At 39.5% G+C, this 16,328-nt stretch overlaps 1 protein-coding gene across 7 annotated transcripts in view; it reads left to right on the forward strand.

The window, feature by feature from the left end:
• The window catches only part of sbno2b (strawberry notch homolog 2b), a 64,187-nt gene that overhangs the window by 31,599 nt on the left and 16,260 nt on the right, over positions 1-16,328 (forward strand). For 4 of the 7 annotated variants that reach the window (XM_085398565.1, XM_085398566.1, XM_085398568.1 and 1 more), the window contains 5 exons: positions 12,614-12,787; positions 14,268-14,354; positions 15,309-15,414; positions 15,533-15,693; positions 15,785-15,918. In XM_085398565.1, coding sequence (XP_085254691.1) covers positions 12,614-12,787; positions 14,268-14,354; positions 15,309-15,414; positions 15,533-15,693; positions 15,785-15,918 — 662 coding nt within the window. Of the gene's footprint in view, positions 1-2,588; positions 2,897-12,613; positions 12,788-14,267; positions 14,355-15,308; positions 15,415-15,532; positions 15,694-15,784; positions 15,919-16,328 lie in introns of those variants that run through there. The other 3 variants (XM_085398571.1, XM_085398569.1, XM_085398570.1) reach the window with 3 other exon arrangements.

The raw sequence follows: 16,328 nt of genomic DNA on the forward strand, positions 1-16,328 counted from the left end.
AGTTTAAACCTCTCTGTTGCATTTAAGACTCTCATTTTGTAAATTAAAAAGTGTTTGCAATGCATACAGAAATACCCAGCTAATAGAATTATTTTCATTTGTTTTAAAATATTTGGTGAATTTGGTGAATTTGAAAGTTCTCAGGGTGTTTTTGTTGTTTTTCTTGGAGGGGGGGGGGGGGGTTGGAATATGGTGTGCGGTAAGAGGACGATCTGGTTTGTCTTGACTTTCTTTTTTTCTGTGGCAAACCTGTCATGATATAAATCAGTTGGTATTTCTCGGTTACTTCCTTATAAGACACTCCAGCACAGTCATTTGACTGGCCTAGTTTCCGAAGGAGGAGGTCAAAGGTGTTAATTTAAAGGGTTGTTAATAGGTGCACTGTTTTCCGTGAGGACTGTGTGCCTTAATATTAGGTTCGGATAGTTTAACTTCTACTCTCATTTGTTTAGGAACTGAGTATTTCTTAACAAAAAATAATTATTGCAATAGTCAGGTTTTGACTTGCACCCGTGTCTACCTTGCAAGTTAGAGATGATATCATCACAGTGAATGGAAAAATACAATTGTTGGTCCTGTTTGATAAGGGTCATCAAATGTGACAAAGGATTCAAATGATTCAAAGTCATTGAGGGCTAGAATCAAAATCAGATTTGGAAATCAAACCAGCTTTGCTTGTTTGTGGTCTCAGTTAGCCCCATTTCACGTAGCTTCACATTGCCACTTAGCTTTTGTAGATCACTGAAAGCAGCTGTGCGCATATGACAATAAGACTATATCCTGATGTTTTGTATGTAAAGTCAGGAATGCATTCATTTGTGTATTTGAAAGGGTCAGCATAAGACTTACAGGTGACTATCGACATATTTTTGGATTATGTTATTAAACGGCACTTGTTCATATAAGTCATTTAAATGCGAAGTTGATGCACTTCACATTCACCAAGAAGACATAGCTTCTTGTAAACCTTTTATGAGCATGATATGTTTATAGGGTATGTAAACTGTTTAGCTTTATGGGTTAACATTACATCATTAAGCTGTGATACATAGAAGGCTTTGATATTGGCTTGATATTGCCACAACAGTAATATAACTGTTTCATGACTATGTACTTGATCCCGACTGCAAGAGTACAATTTGGAAACTGTAGTTATATAACCCAAACTATTAGTTAATGTCAAGTTGTCATAAAAATGACATTTTTAACTGAGTGACACTTGATGACAGCAGTGATAAACGTTTGAAAAGATTCCACGTTTATGATGGTGTACTTCCCTTTCAAATAAAGTGGTACTTCTTTTGGTTGTGAAGCAGCAAGGTGTGTTTAGGAGTTCGAAAGAAGTACATCAATGATTAATTTCTCCCCAGTGGCCTTCCATGTGAAACGAAACACACGCACACACCCAGACTCACATACATACACAAATTATTCAGAGGATTCCCAGTCATACAATGATGACACCATGGACAGGCGCCACTCTGTCTCTGAGAGCCTGACTCCCCTTCAATTCAGTGAAGATGGACATTACAGTACCTCTCCATGCTTGATATCATGTATTCCTGGAAGCTGGGTGTACAAATAGGCCCCCCGTGTTTCACATAAATCACATTATTTCTCTTTTTAAATACCACAATGTTTTCCTTTATGATGGACAGTTGGACAGTTAACATTGCTCTTGTTTTAGAAAAACTGGCACGTTGCTGCCTTTGATAAGCAGTCAGATTCCCAGAATATTGTTGTTTTTTTTTGTTGTTTGCATTTTACAATCACACCCATAGTTCCAGTAAGCAGTAATAACTTTTTATGAATAGGTGTGCAGATAGGCTAATCTTTGAAAGACCCTGTGAGATTGAAAACACGCACTTTTAACAATCTCGGCTGTTTTTTCTTTTTTTCATAAAATCTCTTTAATGGTTGTAGAAGAAGCTCTCTTGATCGAAAACTATATCCTATTCTGTGCTGTTATATCTGAAAAAAGGTGTCCTGTCATACCTGACACACCCTTCCCAGAAAGCTTATTTGACAACTTGTTGCATCTGCCTTTGTTAGCTTTTGTGTGTATTAATATTTACCTTATATTAATCAGCATTTATTAAAAGAATAGTGACTGGCCTAAAAATGAATCTTTCTAGATAAAGAGTCACAAAAAAAGAGTATGAAGTAAGACAGCAAGCCAGGCAGGGATTTGGCCTCTAAATATAATAATGATTAAATAGTGGCCGAGTCCCATTAAACATAGCAGTAAGCAGCAGGGTGTGAGGAGAGGCCAGGTCCAGAGCGCAATACTGTTTACACTACAAATGCGGTTGAGTTACACCATGTACAGTAAAATGGGCCCTACTGCCAGTAACTCTAGTCACTTACCAACAAAAGCATCATTTCCTGAAAGCTCCTCCCCTCCTCCCTCCCTCTTCTCCCCACCTCTCCCCTCCCCTCCTCCTCTGTTCTCACTCGCTCTCCAACCACCTTTTTGAGCTCAGAGGAACTAGTCCACAATCACTATGACTAAACCCCTTATGCAAATACCTGACAGTCCTGGTGAAGCAGGAAGTATGTTTTAGAGTTGCTTGTATCTCTGTTTGTGAGAGGTTGTAGGTGTGAGCTCATTGCCCACAGCAGATCTGTGGTAGAGGCAGATGTGTGCTCTGAACCATAGAGGAACTGTGAAGGGGCTAGTGAGAGTCCTGTGCTGGGTGGGAGCGCACCAGCTGTAAAGTGATTACCAACACTTTGATCAACACATGGAAGAGACTGTCCAGTTCAGGGATTCAAGGTGAAGCAGGAGCGTATGTGTGTGTATATTTTACTCCCCCAAACTGCAGCTGTTGGATCCATGTCTCTCATGCAGTTCTGGACTAAATTTTATGCTCAGCTGGGAAAACCGCTACCAAAGGTACTGTTTGCATCTTGTTGTCATATATTTTAAGTTGAATGAAGAGTGTTGATTTAAGCACTCGCCGTTTTTATTTTCTAATGTCACGATCAGCCCTTGAATACTATGAATAGAAAAGCCTCGTGACTAACTGTAGGCTGTTATTGTGAAGAGTTTTTATTGTCCCTGTCATGGAACTTGATAACAGTTCATTACCCAGCCATCGTTGTATTTTTAATTTCAACTTCCTTGAATTAATTTTATAAACGCTTCCTCTAAAAACAGCGCTGAAGGAGACAGGCCTATGTTGTTTCTTTTATTGTAGTATAGGGTTTTTTATATGGGCTTGGCCTTCTTTGGATTTGATCTGTTTGTAAAGTAACTGTATTGAGACACTTCTGACAGCTGACAAATTCGTACTATATTAAGATGTATTTTAAAAACTTCTTAAATTAGTTTGTAGTAGCGCTTACAAATGCTTGTTTCCTGAACAAGATTGAGATATGTCTCTGATTATGCCCTACACCAAGACTGAAATTGGTGTAGAGCACGAATATGATTAATTCTATTGAAAGAAAGAAGGTTACCTCATCTTTGTTCATTATATCTTTAAGCTTTTTGCTTCCCTATTTAACTGTCTTAGAGTAAATGATTATGAAAGATGGTCTGTTAGTTTTTAGATCAGTTTATGAATATTTTTTGCCGACAGACCAGTCTGCCAGCCAATCATCTGCTGCACACGGCCACAAACTCTGACAAATTATTATGTGTCACACTCCACGCTGTCTACCACTAAGTGCTAGAACCTGATATCTTGTCAGGCTAAATGGCAGTCTTGCCGGTTTTATCGATGACTATTTAATTTGGCCATTGTTGTTCTGGATTGTAAATAGACCATCATTATTTTTTGAATTATGATTCATTAGACTGCACGGTGTCAGTGAAAATGTGGCAAATTTAATGACTTGATTTGGGGAAAGGCTTGCTGAGCCCATTACCAGTGAATTTCTGATTAAGTCAGTTGGCTAATCCCATGTCAGCATTTCTTCTTTCAGCAAAAATTGAAAAAGGGTCCAGTCATGAGTTCCAAGGAATTTACACATTTTAATCATATTAAAAAAGAGAAAAAAACATCATGCATGGATATTATCAGTGCATGAAAAAATCTTAGGCACACAGTATTTAATCATCTTTCTAACACAAAAGTCAGCTGCACATCTGCACATTATTTGCTGTGGCCTTCCCTCCAATACACAGTGACCATTTAGAGAGTCAGAGTTTAGCATACTAAAGTGTGGCCACCTGTTTGATCAAATTCAAACTTGAACGCATGGAGAAATCTGTAGTAAAAGTTTATCCAAACCTAGAACCTCTTGTTCTAGAGCTTGTTTCTTATTTAAGGTACTAATTACTGTTACATTGCAAGACTGTGAACCTGTCATTTAAGGTGCAGGGAAGCCTCTCGGTGGGCACATGTTGTCAGTTTCCTGGTATTACGTTCAACCTCAAGTGTGACCCCAGGCGTGTACTTGACGGGAAGTGAATAAACAATGATGGTGAGATTAAGTGAGTGCTTCGGGGTGTGTGTGTGTGTGTGTGTGTGTGTGTGTGTGTGTGTGTGTGTGTGTGTGTGTGTGTGTGTGTGTGTGTGTGTGTGTGTGTGTGTGTGTGTGTGTGGGGAGGGGGGTACTGGGTCACTGATAAAAGAAGACAAAGGTTGGTTGCAAGATGTGCAGTTTTCTTAGGCTGCAGGTTGGTGCCTCGCTTCACATGCATGCTGTCTTTTTGTATGTAGCAGTGCATAAATGGGTTTGATTGAAAGCAGCATTATATCAAAAAAATATCACATTTCACTGCCAGTTGTAATCGCAGTATTTTAGAGTGGTGCTAGGTGAACAGACAACTTAACCAGGGGACATTCAAGCTAATTATTTCTGGCTAGTAATGTTTCTACTACGACACAGGATACAAGATTGAAAAACTACGACAGCATACGGAAAGGAAGACAGCCGTTAGAACAACATGACTGTCAGCGTAGTAATACTAAAATGAGAAAACTCAGCACATTATTTTTTAGAGTCCTAAAACTGTGTCGCCAAAATGAAGTTACCGGTAATAGTATTTTTTTTATGAAACACAATTAAATAGAATAGACTAATGAACATGTATAACTGTTTTGTGATCATTCGTTCCATTCAAGAGCTTTTGTATTTCCCGGACCGTTTGCCTGTTAGAGCAAGGCATAATTAAAAGTCCTCTGGTACAAACTTGAATAAAATACTATGTTATTAAACTTAATGTGAGAAACTTGTTTCAAACATATTTGGAAACTCTTTTAACTTTTTGTAAAATGCCCCACTGGGGCATGCTTATTACGAGGCTAGTTTAGGATTTATTATCAGGTTATTGTATTATAGCAGCACTGTTATATCATAGAAAGGATTCGGTTTCTTGGCATTGTGGACCTGTCTACCCTTGATCTTGTCTGTTGGCTGTTATTGTCTGAACTAACAGTAAGTAAATCAGAGATGGTTAGGCGATGGCTGAGATACTCTTTTTACATGCTCTGGAATATTGTTAGAATACGGTTGATATAGAAGTGCTGGGTCAGTTTCTTTTAAATAAATACAGGCATTTCAACAGCACCATAAGTTTTTAATTGTTTTGGCTTCATGTAGGATGAAAATTGCTAAGGGTTTCTGTGTCCCTTACCAGATGTGTTAAGTGTGAAAGTGACATATTGGACATATTGTTTTATAGAAAGTTCTGATTTCGTTGGATAGCCAGGAGAAAAAGTGTTGCAGGTGTTCCTTGATCGGGAACAAAATCAAAGTCCGTACCTTACAGGCTCATTGTGCACAAGGTACTCAACTGACAAAAGGTGTCAAAGTGTGGGTGTGTGTCATGTACAAGATGAGAGGAAGGTTATTTGAAGTACATTTTTGATTTCATACATCTGCAGACTTCCTTTCTTCTTAAGAGAAAAACTTTTCCTAGACTATGCTTTGAATATTAGCTTAGGCTATACTTTATAATACCAATAATATTTTACCTTTTAAAGCAGTAACTTACCATATGCATCTAGTATAGATTATTCCCCTATAACAAGTTTTAAAACAATTTTAAATCCTCTCTATTTTGAATGCGACTGTTTCAAATCAGAGGATTTACCTCTGTTGCAAGTGCTTCGTGGTATGCTGTGTTGAAATTTCTGTCATCTTGCGTCAACACTCCCCTTACATCCACTTTTCTCAGCTCTGAGCACGCAGGCCCACATAGAACACAAAAACAGACACACAGTGTGATTCTGAGTGAGTCACTTTAATGTGCGTTTTTTCACCGGTTTTTGTTTTTTTTGTCTCACAAACATGTTCAGAATCTTGTCTTGCTTTGAGTTGCATAGTGTTGTACAAACGTTTCATTTCTTATCTATGAACCCTTACAATCAACAATGTAGCTCGCTGGTCTCATATTCGTGCTGCAGCATGACAGCAAGCCCAAGCATGTAGCCGCGATCATGACGATCTGTCTTCAGTGACCTGAATAATAAGGAGTCCCTGCAGCATATTGTGCCCCCCATAGATCCCTGATCTCAACATTATAGAGTCCGTCTTAGACAAAGAGTTAGTGGACTCTTAGATGGCTTTAATCTACAGAAGAATTGTAGAAAGATGTTTAGAAAATGTACTGAGAAGAGTAGCCTCTGTAAATACTATTGACCCCACCCCCTTTTCCCTATTTTTTTTTTCTTTGACTACAATTTGCTTTGTGTCAGCTCACCCTCTGTAGATGACTTCCTGTCTTCTCATTCTTATCTTTAACTACTTTGCCTTTACTTGATTTTATTGCTAGGAAAATAATTAGTTTTTTAGATCAACTGGTTTTGCTAAAATTTACCCCTTTTAGTTTCTAGTACCCAGCTCCGTGTGAACCTTAGGCTCCCCTACAGGCAGAAGAACCGTCCAGCTGGGGACACTAGACACGGCATCCTTTTATTTTCCAGAACACATGAAAACACTAGGGTTGTAAGTAACAAGCTGGCTTTCTTGAGTCAGACTTTGCACAACATGAAGGCCTGCCTGTCAGGAGGTATTTGGACTGAATAGACCCCTTTGATTAGCATAGGTTAGTCTGGTGCAGATTAGACCAGACTGTCTGCTGGCTAAACAAGGAAACAATCGCTCTGACCTTTAACCTTTAAAAAGGAATATAGAACAGAAATAGCTGATTACTAATCAGACTTTTCACCCTAAAATAGAAAATGTACTAAGTTCTGTCAGAGAAAGTCCACTGGGTTAGGTTTTCTTTATTAGCACTGATTAATGAAATGTGGTCAAAGGTCGACTTCCACTTAGGGAGGATCCTGAGGAGAGCTCTTTGTGAGCTGCGAAGCTGCTGAACTTGAATGCATTTTGTTGACAGTGGCTGACATTTAAAAGTGTTTGAATATATTTTCTTTGGTTGGGAGGTTGTGTGACTAAAGGGTCTTATAGACCAGAACAGATGTAAAACTTTCCATGTGTACAGAAATAAAGTGGCTTTTTGACAAATTGGCTCCTTGATCAAAGCTCTGTTTCTGGTTAAGCTGATTTATGTCTGCATGTCAAAAGACAGAACCTTCTGTCCACAAATTCATTTAATGCTAAAAATCAAAGAAGCCCTTTTTCAACAGCAAGTTAATCAAAGAACTTGATTTTTTTTTAAGGTCAGCACCAGCCTTAAGCTGTATGGGGTCAAGGAAAAGGAAAAGCTTACAGCCGTGCTATTAAAGTCACAGTCCGGTAGATATGTCAGGGCCGTCTGACATGCAGACAGTTTGGCATAACATAATCCACAGAGAATGAGAGACACCAGTAGTGGCTTTTCAGTTACTGGCCCCAGACCCACATCTTAAGAAGGCACACAAACATCATCAGTCAGGTTCTGTTGACTGCATGGATAAGGTCAACAGCTGACCCCAGTGAGATCAGTCTCGGGTTGTTCCAGTCAGCTGATCATAGGGGTGCTGTGGATTATATGAAAACTCTATCCCATCACTGCATCCACATAAACAGACCACACAATCTGACAGATAAGATTTCAGTACACCTACTTGGCTTGTTGACAGGGTCATGCTGGCTTACACAGTCATTTTACACTACTGACATTACCAAGAACTTGGCATTTTATTAGCTTTTACAACTATCAGTCTCCAGAGTGTGGTGTGACTCTCACACGTCTAACCCTCCCACTACTACTGTTACTAATATTGGTACACCAGTATTTTCATGATCTTAAAGCATTCTGTAGGATATTAAGACAGGGCTGAAAAGGGGCTGTGCTTAATCCAGAGACAGTTGAGCTTGAGCTACATCCATATCAATCAGTCATGTGTTGGATTACACAGACAATCTTCTTGCAGCTGAGTTTTTGCTGGAAAACAAAACTAAACATTGAAGAGATGCCCAAAGGGGCAGAGAGACAAAGTTGCCGGGGATGAGAAACAAGGGGGATGGACATTTAGAGCTTGGGATAGTGAATAAGCAGGAGATGACAGAAATGTAGGTTGTGTTCGTGAGGTTATTTGAGGTGTGCATGTGTGTTTGTGTACATGTGTGGGTGTGTAGGGTAAGTGGGAGGCCAGGGTGACTTGTTTCCTGGCCTTGGAAAATTTAGCCAAGCTGGCAGTGTGTAGGAGGGGAAAGCCCTGGGCCTGGCCTGGCTGAGGCTTCAGCGTGGCCTTGTATTGAGAGGTTATTGAGTTTAGCAGGACGTGGCCTGGGACAGTATACAGTAGCTCTTACGTTAAGGTTGTGTTTTGGTAGCGGGGTAAAGCTGTGGTAGTATTACATTACTAAATGCAGATGATTAATTTTTTCAATAAATTACTGCTTTTACTAGCTTGAAATCGGTAATAATATTTTTCCTTTTTATTGCACTATTGTCGGGATATCAACTGTTGTCAGCACTTCCCGCATGCCAAAGAAAACACCAGTGAAAAGAGACAGCTGACAACACCCTGTGTGTCACGGGAGGTATGTGGCTGTCCTTGGATAACATTAGACTTAGTAATGAAAACAACAACAAAACAGAGGAACTGACCATTCAAAACTAAAAAGGAAAATAAACAAATAAAAATAGACACCTTGTGTAAAAACGGTTTACGATGTCATGACTGGAAATACTGGCAGCATCCTTTAAAATATTATTTTAATGATGTGTTTGAGAAGGGTTTGTGTCTGATAATCCTTAGTATTCCAAAAGGGCGTTTTCATTTAAAAGGAAGAGAAATATTTGTAAACTGATGTGCTTATAAAGCTAAGTAAAAGACAGGGCTGCTAGAGTCCTCTGTATGACACTGCATGAGTTTATCATCAGGGCTAATTATTGACAGTGTGGTCATTATATTAGAAACGGCTGTTCCTTCCTTCTGTCATGGCAACTGCAGTGTGTGTGTGTGTGTGTGTGTGTGTGTGTGTGTGTGTGTGTGTGTGTGTGTGTGTGTGTGTGTGTGTGTGTGAAGGACAGATAAATACTTCTCCTTACCGTAATATGTTGGCTAATATTTATTCTAGCCTAAATTTTGTTTTCACATCTTACGATTATGGACTCACTGGGATTTTTTTGTAAGGGCTGGAGATTGTGTGAAACTGTTTAAGGTTACTCGTCATGCAATAAATGCATCAACTTTAGCAGATTAGGGAAATAAAGAAGCTAAGCTGCTGGTGGGCGGTTATGTTTAGAAGTGTATTTTTCCAGTTCTGATTCTTAGAGCTGATAACCACCATCTTCAACCACAAACACCAACTTCTACTGCTCTGCAGGCATCTCGTGTGCTGGAAAGGCTCTTTGAGGTTGTTTTTCACTGCCATGTGCCTACATTAATCATCAACAGACAGATAACTGTTATTATCCAGATACTCAAGTACAATTTACTGCTGTGGATACATGATGTTCAGTGTTCGTGTTCATATGTGCCGGTAGCTTCCATACAAAGCTTCTTGCAGTAAGGTAATTGGGAGTCATTGTTGCAGGCATTTGGTCAAATGGATGACTGCATGTGTTGAGGGTTTCAACTTTACTGTAAAGAGAGGATATAATACTGGCTTCACAATTCACAGCAGAGAAGAAGCTGAAGTGAAAGAGGAACATGTGAAAAGCAAAAAACAGGATGGTGGACAGATGATGTGAAAAAGCATGTGCATGGACTTTCACATGTTTCGCTGTTGTACAAACACAGTTTTTTTCCCACCTATTCCATGAAAATAAGATAAAATGTGTAATTTGGCCACAAAAAAACACACACACAGATATTTGTTTTATTGCGCAACAGATACAAAGAGTGCAAAGGAGAAAGTGTGAGGCAGGATTAGCAGTTATATGATTGTAAGGCTGTGAGCTGTGGAAGGAGCCAGATTACCATCAGAGCAGTTGGAATTCAAGCCTTATCTCTGCTTGGCAGGGCCCAGTGTTAGGAGCAGTAGATGGAGTAGCCCTGGGTATAGGCCTGCCGGGGGACAAACACTGCTGCCTCTGTTACGCTCTGCTTAACAACTCGATTAGCATGGTTCTGAGGTTGGACATGTCTGGGTTAGCACCCACCAGACTGCCGCAGTTTTCTGTGATTCCTCTGTATCATTTTGGTTGTCTTAATATAACAACACTGCAACAGCAAAGCACATAATGTTACATGGTTTTACAAGATGCAGAAAACCGAGAAGTCTCATCATAATGTGGCGCTAAGCAATAAACAGCTGGCATACAAATTAGCCATTTTTGTAGAATAAATTAAATTAGCCCTTGTTTTCTTTTCAAGCTTGATTGAATTCATGGTGATGTGCAAAATAAGAATCGTTAAGGTTTTGAGAGTTTCATAACCCTAACCGGCTTTATGAGGAAAGCTAATATGACAGCTTGTAGGTGTAACTCAGATTAGATTATATTTAGGGGGTTTTCTTTTGTGTTGTTTGTTCATCAGGTCTGTATTTGTATCTAAACTCATCTTGTAACATTTTATCAAATTTGTGGTTAAGTGTGTTGTAAGAAAGACAGGCAATACTTAATAATTTTTATACGTGTGTCTGCGCTTATGCGTGTGTTTCCGCAATTATGCCTCAGTGGAACGATGCCTCTGGTGACACTGTGTCCTTTTTCCAAGCCTTGTTGTTTATTCATTTATCCCAAGTCAGAATTGCACAGAATGGAGGGAGCAGGGAAGGGAATTAGGACATGGAATAGCATGAGGTAGAAAGTCACATAGTTGATAGAATAGAGAAACAAACTAGTAAACGGATACGTGATATAAAAGTGATATAAAGTGACCAAGTTGCGTGTTTGGGAGTGGTAGTATAGGACACCCACTCTTATCTACAACTCTTTCTCCATACAAAAGCCAGTTGTTCCAGTCAGCTGTCCGTAGGCTAGAAGAACTTTGGAGAGTCTGATTGCAGAGCTCATGCCTGATCTTGCCCTCAGGAAGCGCACACATACACAAACATGAGGAGAAAAGGAAAGAGAAAGGAACAGGGAGGGAGCTGAAGAGCATAAAGTGAGCAGTAAACACTGATAAGCTTAGTGCACTTTACAATCCACAAACATCCACATAATAGGTTAATAAGTTGCTTTGTTTCTCTAATGTCACAAAGACAAAATACACAAATATGTATGTAAGCAAATGTGGGGCAGAGCCACTTTTTCTCTGTTTGCTGTTTATAGTCCTTCCTGTTCACCATTCCTACGTGATGTTGTCATGTTAACACTTTGAGCTCTACGTCTAGTCCTCTCATGCTTGTGAAACATTTTCTGTTGAACTGTGAGTAATGGCTAACAGACAGCCATGACAGAAGTTCCTGCAGCTTCTCAGTATTAATCAGTCCTACCGGATTGTTAGGACTGAGTCAGCAGCTCAGCTAATGATTCTGCATGATTATGGACTTTTTTTTCTTACTTTTGTTCTGTAAGCATAGTATTGTTCTTCCCACAAAGCCATCTTCAGTCCTTAGAGCTTATTGTGTTTTAACAGAGATCACCTGTGGCCATATAACAATATTGGTGGTGGGGGGTATCAACATTTGGAGAAATGTTGAAATTTTCCCAAATTTCCAAATAAGCACGTTAGTCTCTTTGGGGAAGTATTCACAGTTGCCTCGTGGTCCCCTAGTGGGTGTATGGGGAACAGTGTGTTGTGGGAATCTCCATACATTGCCCAGAGTGTATTTATACACCGACTCATTTATGGACGTCACAAAGAGATTTCTCCTCTGTTGAGTTTCTTGTTGTCATTCAATTCCTATCTCTCCAAATACATGTTTATAAGTCTCAGGGGGCCTAGGGGTGCCTGTGAGGGGCTAGTTAAGGAACATGGCATGCTAATGGTTTGGAAACGATATGAATAGAGGCGCGACTGGAAGGCAGCCATAGCTGAAATGACAAACATACACACAAGCAGCCTTATTGTGCCTTCCCCTCACGTTCTACTTCACGTGCTCATTCTCACATCTGTGTGTAATTATATTTTGTTTGGGCCACACCTTTTTTCTTTTGCTGTTTGGTATTGGTGCCGTGTCTGTTACATTTTTAAAAAAAGCTTTTGTTGCGCCCCCTTTATGTTGCATAAAGCTTGATGGTGAGGGACCGTGTCTGGATGTGGGTATAAATATTGTTTCTTTATTTAGAGATCTACTGAACTCTCTGCCCTAAATTTTGTCCCGTTTTAGAGTTTACCTTTAACACCTCGTCCCGTTTTTTCTTTGCCTGCAGGACCTGCCCTGCCTTGATGACATCTCCACAAACTCTCTGTTCTCCTCTCCGACTGACTCACTGTCGGAGTATGCTGATACCCAGTCCTTCATCAATGCAGAGAACCTGGACACAGTGCCCACAATCTGGGACGTCAGCACTAGTACCACCACACCAGCACAGAGCCAGTTAGAGGTCAGTAACAAGCACTCGCTCACATGTCATTACCAGAAAAACTGGTTACCACACCTTTACCTCTTACAGATATGATATGCAACAGACTTGTTTGCCTCAGCATACGTATGTCTTCACTGGGGGAAGTTGGCATCGAATAACAAACAGTAGCTAAGGGTTATATTGTCCATTGTATCCCGTAAACACTAGTGCTTTCCTGCCTTACGACTGCGTCTGCAGCCTGGCGGTGAAGTGGTTAGCACTGTCACCTCCAGTTTCCTCCCACATTCCAAAGACATCCATGTGAGGTTAATTGGTGAGTCTAAATTAGCTGGGGCTGTGGATGTGAGATAGATAAAGCGCTGTTTTAATGGGTGAATGTGGCTTGTAGTGTAAAGTACTTGGAGCATAATATAATGTTGATTTAGTGTTCCACTCTAAGTTGGGATTTTCATGTTGTGGCTGTGCACAAGTCCATTCTTATGAAGTATAAGCTGTGAATTAAAAACTTCTAAGCAGCAGACACAGCTCTCATATAGTAACTGTGCAGCATATCTTTTGGTGCATATCTACTGTCTTTCTTATCTAATATTATTATCATCTTTCTGTGCTGTTAGCACACCATTTTACCACCTACCTAGCTACCAGTACGTTTGTTAATGTGTAGTTTTTTGCGTTTAATTCATTGTACAGTGAAACCTTCAACTACGCACCGATGTGATGGTATTTAATCTCACATATTTAAGCCGTTAAACCTCTGAGCACTGGTGGAAATGACACAGTTATTTTATTCATATTGAATTCTTATTACATATAGCAGGAGAGTCATTTGGTGCCGAGGTTGAACAATGGTTTTCCCAGTTGATTTTACGGTTTACGCTGTTGCTGTTTGCAATGACCAGTGTCTCGTCTTTTCATTCAGGAATTATGTTTGTATCCATTAGATAAAATTTGTTGTTGTTAAACATTTCTCTTTGGTCATTACATTTTTTAACTGTTTTCTCTGTTGTAGACAAATTAGGAGTATGCATGCACTTTCATGCTCTCTAAATCAGTGTCCCGAGGAAAGCAACTTTGTTTTCAATAGTTGTTCCTCTAGCCTGCAGTTTCATTCCTGTTAAGCTCTCTTTGAATTAGATGGGTCCGTGGATATCTTTTTGATATGATCAGAGTACATTTATTTTCCCTGCTTTCTGAAAGCCTTTTTATTTTTTTCCTTTTCATTCTGCCCTCATTTCGTTCATTATATTTCCCAGACTATATTTCCCATGCCTTTATCTTCCTTTCATTGTTGTTGTTGTCATTGCTGGCTTTTCACTGCCAGTCAAATAAAATGCATTTTGTTTAGTGCAGCTTTAGGAGAGTGCCCCATCGCTCTCGTGCACATGCATATAGACACAAATGCACAGGCAGATTACTCTCGACTTTCTTTGCTTTAATCCTTCTTAGGCACAGTGTTTTATTTGAGTTTGTATTTCTTTATTTTATGTTTTTTTGACAGCAGAATGGCACCAGCAGGTTTCAAGGCTTGGCAAGTTTGGAGGATATATCTGCTATTATCAGCACCCCACCTTTAGGAGGATTCCAGGTAGTCACGTTAACCTCTCCAGTCTGATGTTAAAGTTAAACTCCTTGAGCTTACTCATCAGTAATCATATATGGGAATCATATATAAAATATAGATTATGTTTTAGGTCTTATTTGCAGCAGCTGCAGCAGTTCACTCAAAAAATATGCCCAAAATCCTGTCTTGAAGTAATTTGATTTCCATGTAATTCCATTGTGTTATATTAGTTCAATGTAAAACACTAAATTTAATGGAATCTGGTCCAATTAAATTTAATTGATTCGTATATGTTTAGTTAATACCCAGCATATTTCCCTTACTGATTCATTATTTGAATAAATAAACATTAGATTTTTACATATTTCAGTTGCATTTTATTCAAAATTACTGCTTCATGTTTAGGAGGGCAATTCATTTTTTTGAGTGCATCTTTTAGATGTTTTACACTGAAAACTTAACATGGCTCTCATCTGGGGGTCCCGTTGAATTTAGCAAAACTTCATAAGGTAAATTGTAATGCTCCTGTCTACCATCTGTATTACCACAGGTGACAAAAGCATGGCGGCATATTGTACATGCCACAAATGTACATTACATAAAAAACAGAGATTACTTTGACAGGAAAAGAGGCATTGTAATATTCAGCTGACTGTCAAAAAGAGGTCCTCTCCGTTTCCACTCTCTCTGTCTTTTGTCTGCTTGACTACATTTTTCAAATCTCTCAATTCAATCTCCTTTAATTGGCTTCATGCATTTTATTCACTTGTTATTTTGCTAATTTTCTGGTTAATATTCCTTCTTAAGGAACTTTTCCAGTGTGCATTATCGTCATACTAACTGCTCACCTACTTCTAAATTTCAGCAGTTTTCTCTCTCCTAACTTGTCTTCACCTAAGCTGAAACAACAAAATATTATTCCCAAATGCAACGCTTGCTGTTGTGATTACATTACTGAAGTCTCTGTGGTGCTTCCAGCCTCAGACAACCCAGGCAGCAACAGAAGAGGAAGAGGAGGCCGAGGAAGAAGAAGCAGAGGAACTGGGACATGTAGACACATACGCTGAGTACAAACCTTCCAAATGTAGGCCACTTGAATGAACTTCAACATCAGTTCACCCATTAATTTGTCTGCCTTTTTCCCCCTAATACAACATGACACTCAGTTTATGGTTAACATGTTTTTTTCCTCTTCTCTTCAGCCACTATAGGAATTTCTCATCCTGACATAGTGGTGGAAACAAACACTCTATCCAGTGTCCCTCCTCCTGACATCACATACACTCTGTCCATCCCCGAGTCAACTATTAAAAATGGTCTGCTGTCTGCTCTGCAGCTAGAGGCTATCATATACGCCTGCCAGGTACACATACCAGCACACAATACATGAAGCACTTTTAATGGCATGACTCTGGAGGCATATTGATCATCATTCGTTCCTTATGCACCCTCAGCAACATGAGGTGATCCTCCAGAACAAGCAGAGGGCCGGCTTTCTGATCGGAGATGGGGCAGGGGTCGGAAAGGGACGCACTGTGGCAGGAATCATCCTGGAGAACTACCTTAAGGGAAGAAAAAAAGCACTATGGTAAGAGTGATAAACATGCTACAACAGATGGGCCAGTAAGAGGCCTGTCTGCATAGTCTGCCGTTTTAATTAAAGCACTCTTAGCAATTTTCAGAAAACGGAAAGACTACGTGAGTTATTTGGTGACCTTTTCTTGACTTCTTCATTACAAAATCACATGAACAGTTTTGGTAAAGTCATAGGGCATTTGAAATCGGCCTACGGAAAATATTTATAATGTGAGCTCGGTGTAATTTCAAAACTATATAAGGGAGTGCAGAAGGTTAAACTGGAGACAGAAATTACTTTCATTTGGATTCCTACATTCAGTTTCTACCAATATTAAGACCAAACATCTCCTTTTATCAGTAAATGTGAGCTTCTAGAAAAGCAATGCAAAGTAGGATTTGTATGAAACTAGAGAATGTTAA

Source organism: Rhamphochromis longiceps, linkage group LG23 (assembly GCF_057381845.1).
Source record: "Rhamphochromis longiceps isolate RC_006_pf linkage group LG23, R_longiceps_female_GT1.1, whole genome shotgun sequence".
In the NCBI taxonomy this organism is placed as follows: domain Eukaryota; kingdom Metazoa; phylum Chordata; class Actinopteri; order Cichliformes; family Cichlidae; genus Rhamphochromis; species Rhamphochromis longiceps.